Source organism: Rhyacophila brunnea, unplaced genomic scaffold (genome assembly GCF_057557595.1).
Source record: "Rhyacophila brunnea isolate RB1 unplaced genomic scaffold, BYU_Rbru_1.0 scaffold_7, whole genome shotgun sequence".
Lineage (NCBI taxonomy): Eukaryota > Metazoa > Arthropoda > Insecta > Trichoptera > Rhyacophilidae > Rhyacophila > Rhyacophila brunnea.
In genome coordinates this window covers 38,498,304-38,507,740 of record NW_028233339.1, presented here as the reverse complement: position 1 = coordinate 38,507,740, position 9,437 = coordinate 38,498,304, and the positions used below count along the sequence as shown (strand labels likewise).

The window sequence follows — 9,437 nt, the reverse complement described above, 5'->3', positions numbered from 1 at the left end:
ACCTCCGCACACATAAATTTTGTAGAAATAAGTACGCAATACCAGATTTTCGATTTGCCTAAATGGACTAAACTATGATCAAAATTAAAAAGATATTTTTTTTTGTTAAATATAAATTATAATCGGTTGACCAACTAGACTCTGCTGGGATAAAGCACAGAAATCTGGTAAATAATAATATTCGTAAAAATAATTACTTACTCTCTTTCGCTACACAGTAATTTGACGAGTTCATTTATATACGCATTTTTTTTTTTGAATATCTATGTGGATATTTTTTTTTGTAAGAGATTTACTACTCTGACTAGTTTATGATTCAGACACGCAATAGAAAAATCAGAGAGAACGTTGGTCACAAAGAAAAGTAATATATTTGCACCTAAGCGGAGCATATTCCACAAAGTTGAGGTTATATTGCAGTTAGCCATCTGACCAACCTATTGGGTTTGTCCTCTGGATCAAACACAAATTGGAAAGAAAAATATTTTGCAATTTATTTTTTGGTAAATGCGAGATTCAAACCCCCACTCGTGGCTTCAGAGCTTTTTTATTTTAAAAAATTAGCAGTATTGCATGTGAAATGGATAAAATGAAGTGGTATGTCATTCAGGGTACTTCAAAATATTTTCTCAAATAAATATTTAAATATCTATCATTTATTTACACACGCATACATTCATAGTACAAATAAATATGTATAATATATTATATAGATCTATATAACGTATCAATTTACATTAAATTATAATGGTTCTTAAGACTAATGCAACGTTCATGGTGTATTTTCTTCGAAGCTTATATCTGACCCTGAAAAACTGACAGCGCACGAATCACTGAATGTCACTTGACTACTATTGTCACTGTCTAGGCCTTCCCTGCCGCCCGCGGTGGACCTCTGAGAGACTTTCCCAGAGTCCTGAGACACCTGATTCTCTAAAATGCTTTTGGTCTCTTCGATCGTCGGGATCAAGTTGACGCTGGTCGACATATCTTCGAGAAAATCGAAGCATGCGACCGCGTCTCGTTCTTGCTTTCCGTAACGCACAAAAAAGTCATTTCTGCCGATGATGCTGGGCCGGTGGAAGCACGAGAACCTCAGCACGGCCAGCCCGCGCTCCCTCAAGGCGGCAGCTATGGAATGAATGCATTCATTCGATCAGTCGGCTGTTCGTAACGAGCTACTCCACCCGACATGCACAAATGCGACACATAGTGAAGTGGCGTTGGCTTGAAGCGTGAGATTTATGAGATGGTTTCCGGCAAAGAAGGTGATAGTTACATTTAGAGTGCATGCAATGTTTGATTAATGGGCGCATCCCTCGGAACGATTGCGGACAACAGTGCACTTGATGATTCTTCTTCTTCTACGCGTCGGATGGGCTGACGGGGGAGTCTGTGTGATATACAAAATCTAAGTATTTCTGTCATAAAAATGCAAAATAAACTTTCTCTCAAAAAGCCATTGTCTTAAAGAGTTTAATAAAACAGGGTCAAACTTCAATGATAATAATTCTATTACGACTGAAAAAATGCCCATGATTCAATAATGTAGTTTCAGCAAATAAAAACAAAAATCTTCATATCTCAGTGAAGTTGATTTTCATTTTATTTAAAAAAAATCATTAGGTCATGAATCTCACTACTTAATTATCATGGTATGGTAGGTACCACAGTGCAATGACAAAAATTAAAAACAAAGATATGAGTAACTATTTCCAAATATTTGTGTGTCCACAAGCCTGAATAAGGGTTAAATTTGGTTTCTTTTTTTCCATTGTGTAGTATTTTCCAATTTGAACAATATGCCAGTTTTATTAACCAATACACACCTTCAATTGCAATAAATATAAGCAAAATGAAATTGGACATACGAGGCTATTAGTTTCAAAGTTGGTAACCTCCATATTATCTACTTTTGTTGATTTTTCTTGATTCTGATTCTGTAAGTATTTTTCCATCATTATTATGACTAAAAATATGAATAAAATATTAAATGGGTTTATTGGAGTGCTGCCATTTTTTTATGTTTCATGACTAACTTTAAAGATGTTTTTTTTACTAACATAAATTTTTGTAACGCAAAGAACATTCTATTTCGCTATTCGTTTTATCTAATCTGTCTAATATGTTTGCAAAAAGAAAATATTCTATTTGTAGTCTTAAAGGAGCTTGATAGTTTTCTATGATTATCTCAAAATGGGGGAATAATAATACGGGGGGTTACCTCCTTTTAAACTAATGGCGTCATATTATATCAGCATTGTGGTATTTTTTTGTATATCTTTGACGGGTTTACATATTGTACGAAATTACATTTAGAATAATATGTAAGTCTGTAGTTTTTGTTAGATTTTGATCATATTATGTGGACTTACTTATTGGATTTTGAAAATGGAACCCTCATAATATAATAATTACAATTGAAATCTATTACTTAGTATTCGACCGTTTGTCAAGTATTATTCTTGTCTATTCATTTTTATTAAAATCCTGTTCACTTAAATTGATTATTGCAGTATATTTTGAAGTGGTTTGCAAAATACTATGAAGATTGCAATGAACGGTATTTATGGAAATGTTGAGAAGCAAAAGCAAAAAGCGTGTTAAAAACAAAAAAGTGATTTGTACATATAGAGAATTAAGACATGAAGCCCACAGAAAGTAGCGAAGAATTAATATACAGTGTTGAAAATAATTGTGCAGATAGTCCACCGTGCCTGTAATCCAGAGTAAGAATCATATCTGTGCGTCCTCCAGCCATTTTCTGTGAGCTATACAGCTTAAATAATACATTTCTAAAACAGCACCATCTGGAACTGTATTATCGAAGCTGTCTCTATAGCTACAGTCGTAGGACTGTATAACTAAAAAAGTTATATACCCTTTTTTTGTCTCCTGTAGCGATGGAGGCGATGCAACTTGGAGTAGTCCGCTCTGTCGTCCCCAGAATCACTGCTGAACGATCCAGCGCACGATGAAGTGGGCGAGGGGGAACTGTCGCTTGATGCTAACATCACATCTAGTAAATTCGCTCGAGCCTGGAAATGAAATCCATTATTAGAATTATTAGACAGTAAAGATGCAACATTGAAGCCAAACTTTTAGACTATCAAAATTCCAGCACCCTGGTAGGGTGTTAAAAAGTATCCACAGGATATATTTGGCGGAGCTAACGGATGTTGTCAGGACTTGCGAGGAAGATAGGAATTGTAGGTATCGCATTCTGGCCCTCTGGTTGAGTTAGTAAAAGCTGAAAAAGACTGAGGGCTCTATGCATAGTCATACTTATGTAAATATGCATATGAGGTAAATGGAATGGGAATTATTATGGAACGTTATTTAGATGAGTTCCCATTCCAAGTTATGCATAATGCATAACCCCACTTATTTGACTATGCATAAGACCCTAAATATTTAACCCCATAGATAGATTGAAAAAAAAAATGGTTTTACTGTTTAAAGAATTTTGGGTTTCGGTTATCAATAGACTCAAAGACCCAAAAATATAGGTCTGTACATAATTATTGAGACACAATGATGTCTTTAATTATATTTTGAATAGTACCTTAGGATCGCTGAAATCGATTTCACGCTCGACATGTACCCAGCCAGTGGGGCACCACAGCGCATTGTCCAGGTTGGGATTTACTCCGGAAGCTTCATTGTCACTACCTCCAACACCGTCTTCCCCTTTCCGGATCATTCTACAATTAAACATGCAATTATAAACCAGGAATTTTTTATCAAATGATAACAACTGTATAACTAATAAAATATAATAATTATATGCATGCATTTTTTTCTGAAATTATCAAATTTATTTTTTGAAGAAATTGAGGGTTCAAAATGTGATGTAATTTAAACAGGGGGTTACAATTTTTATGACAAAATGTAACTTCCTGGGGTTAAAAAATACCCAAAATCATGTGATGCTTCATATTTTATTTAACCTTTCGAAAAGAAGTTGACTTATAATTTTTTATAAAAAAAAAATGGTGACCCCACCTATTCAATTCGTCAATGACATCCTTAGAAGTGGCCGCCTCATGAAAGCTGATCATCCTGGAGTGCGAAGGCCCCTGACTGACGATGATACTATCCTGTGAAACTCCGTTTGATTTCACAGAACACTCTCCGACATCATTACTCTTTAACATCTTATTAAGTCCAGGAATTGGTATTCTAGATTTTGATTTGAGAGGTATTTGTGATTTTCTAGCTGATGCTGAAATCGGTATTTTACTTTTCTCCGTTAGCTTTCTTTTGCTGTTGGAAATTTCCGTCGCTATCGTATCAGATGTCGATACGCTTGTCGTCATCGAGTCACTAGTTTGTGTCAACGAGTTATCCATGCTGGCTTCTTCTTCTTCGGGGACCGTGACCAGAGACCCACTGCTTCTTTTGCAAGCGTTTAAAACTTCTTCAAGTAATGAGCATTCTGCTTCACTAGAAACTATAATCGCCGATGTTGAAGATGCTTCGGAAATGCACGTCATATTTTGGATTGCTTTCACATCTTGTAATGTTCCATTGCAAGCGATTCGATTGTGTTCAACTATTGATTCACTTCTATCACTGTACTGGGAATTTGTATACATAAACTTAGAGCTATCAGATAACTTTGGACTAGAAGGTGTTATTAAAGTAAGGCGAACGTCTCTTTCGGCGGATACGGAACAGGCTACATTACCCACATTATTAACATCGATATTTTTGTTTATTTCATTCTTTTGGTGGACTTTCAGAAGGTGTTGTTCGTCTATTTCGTTCTCTGCACTTTGGATATCTCTAGCGTTTAAATAGTTATCGGAATCAGAGAAAAAGTCATCGTTCTGGTTGTCGATGATACGGGGAACTTTTTTCAAATCGGGAGAAATGTCACTATACATGGAATTAAAGTCATTACTTAAAATAATATCACAGGATTCATTTTCAGAATAAATCATTTCACTACCGAAGGAATTGCGACAACTTCCTTGAGAGAATTTTGTTTCATTTACTTGCTTAGAATGCTCATCAATGTTGAAATCCTGGTGATCGATGTACGGTGGAGGGAGTTCGCGTATCTCTGACGTAGGTCTGGACGGCAACGAGTCTAATTCTTCTCTATTGTGACAATATTTTTGTTGCTCGGCGATAAAATTCAAAACATTTTGCAAGGCTTGCTCCCTGTCTTGCTTCATGGGGTACTGCAAGTCGGGTATTCTCAGGATCGGTCCGGGGTTTTCTGTCCCGCCTCCTGCTCCCAGGCCTCGAGAAGAATTCGATGCTAGACTTTTCGTGCTCTCGAATTTTACCAGACGGTAAAAGTCTCTGGTGAAATCGGTTCCTACGGCTGAAGATTCCGGTTCATCACTACAACCGCTCAGAGCGGCGCTTGAACGCTTGGATGTGTCATTGTCGACTAGATTATCGGTATTGTAAAAACAGTCATTGTTCACGCAACAGTCTTCTGAGTTATCTATGCTCGACCAGCTTCCTCCGGGTGAAGCCAAACCTGAGTTACCGACGGGAGGGTATGGCCAATGACTGCCTTCCCGTTTAATATTTTCATCGTCATTTGACAACGGTGCAAATTTATCACTGCAATTATCCATCATATAACTAGAGTTATTCCATAAACATTCGCTGGCGTCTTCTTCTAATTCTAGTGCATTATTTTCTTGAATGCTGGGAAGTGTTGATAAAGATATTTGGCCTGGAGTGATTGCGTCTCCCAGGGTTGTTCTTTTCCACGTTCCGTCTTGAAGGTCTTCGCATGACAGGTTGAGACTCCAATCTTCGAGTTCGGCCTGGTCATACTCCAGTTCTAGTAGATCTCTGTGGTGCTGCTGAAGAGCTGACCTCGTGTCATCCAATTGCAGCCAGTGTTGAACATATTCAGCGTCATACTGACACCCGTCCACTTGCTCGTCGATGTTACTGACCCACGATGTTCTGCTCTGAGAAGCGTTTTCCGTTGCTTCCAAGGTTATCGTGGAGGGAGAAATGAGACTTGCGGTGCCTCTGGTTCTCCTGAGAGGATGATCTTTTTTCTCTCTGGGCAGAATGGAAGTGACGTCTAAGAGGAGCATGCTCGGAGAACTCGACAGTGGACTCGAAAATGAGAAACAGTTTTCGCCGCACGGAGTACTGCCAGCTGTCAGCTTGAGACATAAGTGTGAATCGGAGAAGCTTCTCATGATATGTTGGAAAGGGAACATAGCCTTTGTTGGCGGGTAACTATTCCTCGGGTTTAAACTAACGGCTAAATTTACAGGAATGTACAAAATGTCTGGCTCGGTGTTGTCTTCTAACAGTATTGCGTTGTTTATATTGAGAAGCACTTGGTTGTCGGTTTCGTCCGAGGCTTCTTTCAAGTCTTCCAGTTCCCTGTTGGGCTCTCCCTGTCTCAGAGGATCGGCTTGGACGTCACTGGACATGGTGGAGTAGCCTTCGTCTCTGTTGCCACTCTCGGGGGATTCCACGGCCGCTTCGTCTTCCGCCGACTGCTGAGGTATATGATCTGAAATAATATTACAGTGAATTAGACACAAGGTTCAACAGAGGGTCAAAAATAATTCAATGATTTTTCATTTACACTGAAAAAGACCACAGAATCTTAAATTATAAGAGTCAAAAATATTTCTATGGCTTGGATTGTAGGTATCTGCTTTTTTTATCAATTGTTATATTATTAATGAATCGAAGCCAACATTAATTTACTTACAAATAGAGAAAATATTTCAATTTAAAAATCATTTCAATGTAACAACAGAACAACGCAAAATTATGTATTAGATTAATATTATAAATGGGTTTAAAATACAGTCGAACTTGGTTATTACGAGGAAGATGGGACCGCCTGAATATGCTCGTTATAAGCATTACTCGTTATATTGTTATATAACATTTTTCAAGCCACGTTTTATTTAAGCTTAGAACATAAAAAATCTGAAAACCATCGTAAAATCCCCCGAAACAAGCATGGCATTCATAAACTACAAAAGAAGTTGTTTATTGTAATGAACGCTGGTAGGTACCTACTAACTTCACGGTTTCAATCATATGCGTGGATACTTTTCAATGTTGTCGGCGAAAACACCAATTAGGTACTTAGACACTTAACTAATGTCATAAACGTAATCCGATCCCGGCGGCATCCTGCCCGGTCGGATTTTATTGCCTAGGGTCGAAAATGTTGTTTTTAAACGATCGACACATTAACAGTTTTAAGAAAATTTTTGACGATATTTTTGCTCGGTATATCCGATAAGTAGCTCGTGATAGAAATGAATAAATGTATGGAGAAAATCATTAAAATGTCAACGAATGCTTCCTCATTAAATCCGAGATCTCGCTATTTCCGTGATCGTAATAACCGAGTTCGACCGTAGTATGGTACCTGGTAGAGTTTGTGATAGCCTATGTAAGCAATGTGACAGCAAATTGGGAGCCGTCATCTTGAGATTCAAGGTGAGGGGCCTCTCAGGCGGCGCCCAGAGAGCAGGATCGACGGCCCTCAAGGCCTGCAGCAGGCTCTGCGGAGTGACCTCGATGCCTTTCAGCTCCGTCCACAGATCGGTCAGGATCTGATGCCTCCTCTTGTCATCGGCCGACAGTTTGTATGCGTGATTCGACGAGACGCACACGCTCATAATATCGCCGAACGACTCGTCACGAAAGGACATAATCGATTTGGCGCAGCATAGTCTGTCTTCATAGACCGGGATGATGAGGTTCCCGGCCGAGAAGCGCTTCTTCGTGTCGTCATTGTCGACGGAGGCAGACGTGGTGATGTCGTCATTGCTCTTATATAATCTGCCCTTCCGCGAGCACTTCTTCCCGGAGAGAGCGATGCTGTCTGAAGTCAGCTCATTGGAGCTGTGGGTTGAAATCGTGGTAGATGTATAGCAGCTTCCGTTTATGGCAGCGTTGATATCTTGTGCTGAAAATAAATAATCAATATTCAATATACATAATTTGAAAACATTTCATGCATATCCATGCATTGTAGAAAAAAATACGACACCCGACGGGACTTGATCCTGTATCTGCTGGATTCGCGCCAGTATGTTTTTCCAATTAACCTACGGGCATTTTAGTTAATTACGACAATTTTAACTATTGTCGAACAAGAACTTCTTGTCCAGGGAGTGGGACAACTGGACGCCAGGACAATTGGATGTAAATAACAATTGGACGTATATACATAAACAGAACGTAGACGAGGAATTTTAATCAGTTTCTATCTACTATTTAGTAGTTTTAATTCATTTTACTCTTAAGATAATGTTTTTTATTGCAGGTTGAGAATTACCATGCCTAAGGCTTTATATAAAAATAAAAAAAACTCTTTTTATTGTTGGAACTTAAACATATCCACGATTAAATCATTATTTACGTGTGCATATTTAAATTCTCACCGACTATTAAATCATAATATATTAATTTAAAAATAAATAATAATATTAAATATTTTTTTAAAAAGTACCTATAAGTACATAACGTCTATTTATTTTCGAATTGCGTGCCGTCCAGTTGTCCGGCGCCAAAACGTCCTAGACACCCTTGTCCACACGTTAAAACCGGTAATTGCACATCCGCATCAAATGAGGAACGCCCCTAAATTTATCATTATATTTTACGCTTCCTATACCTGTACCTACGGATCTATCAATTTACGCAATTAGATGCTTTTTATAATAAATATAATATACTTATACATAATTTTGAAAAATATAACCAATAGAAAAAATCTATTTGAAAAAAGTGAGACTGTTCAATAATTAAAATTGTAGGAGTCGTCGATGTGAGGGTCGATAGTGTTGTAGATGAAGGATGATCATGGTTATTCGTGATGATGGAGGAGTGAGCGTTTATTTATGGTTACATAAGTACAAAGGTACAATCGGTATAATAATATAAATAAACTGACAGTACATAGACTGAGATAGTAACGGACCAGGTACTTAGATTCGAGTGAAATATCCGATGAATTATTATTCGCTATTTATACAATCAAAATAATATCTACGAAATAACTATATTAATCGAGTCAGCTACTTACTGTCATTCACGTCAATGGACATACGAATAGCTGACGATTGTATACAATATAGATATCGCGGAAATAACATTTGCCGTAAGCTATTTACTTATTGTACTATAATTTGAAGCTACGGAAATGCACATTAAAGAATTTTTAATTGCGGTACAGTATTTAATATCGCCGATCAATCTGCTGATACAGGTAATGAGTTGTTTATCGCCATATAATGTTACATTCTTAAATCTTGTGAATTATTCGTTGAATAAAAAAAGTAATTAAATATAAATATATATATAATATATATATAAAACGATCAGGAGTGATATTAAAATTATTATTAGTAAATTTATATGAATATTAATATATAATTAAATTGATTGCGAAGAAGAAAAGAAGTCACATCTAA

General features: G+C 37.2%; 1 protein-coding gene across 2 annotated transcripts in view; it reads right to left on the bottom strand.

Moving 5' to 3' along the window:
- Nucleotides 1-633: 633 nt before the first annotated feature.
- LOC147064824 (uncharacterized) overlaps nt 634-9,437 on the bottom strand; it is an 873,679-nt gene continuing 864,875 nt past the window's right edge. The window contains exons 8-12 of one of the 2 annotated variants that reach the window (XM_085957379.1): nt 7,385-7,927; nt 4,006-6,505; nt 3,566-3,704; nt 2,882-3,038; nt 634-1,131 (exon numbers count right to left, since the gene is read on the bottom strand). In XM_085957379.1, coding sequence (XP_085813505.1) covers nt 773-1,131; nt 2,882-3,038; nt 3,566-3,704; nt 4,006-6,505; nt 7,385-7,927 — 3,698 coding nt within the window. In that variant the 3' untranslated portion in view covers nt 634-772. Of the gene's footprint in view, nt 1,132-1,312; nt 1,394-2,881; nt 3,039-3,565; nt 3,705-4,005; nt 6,506-7,384; nt 7,928-9,437 lie in introns of those variants that run through there. The other variant, XM_085957380.1, reaches the window with a different exon arrangement.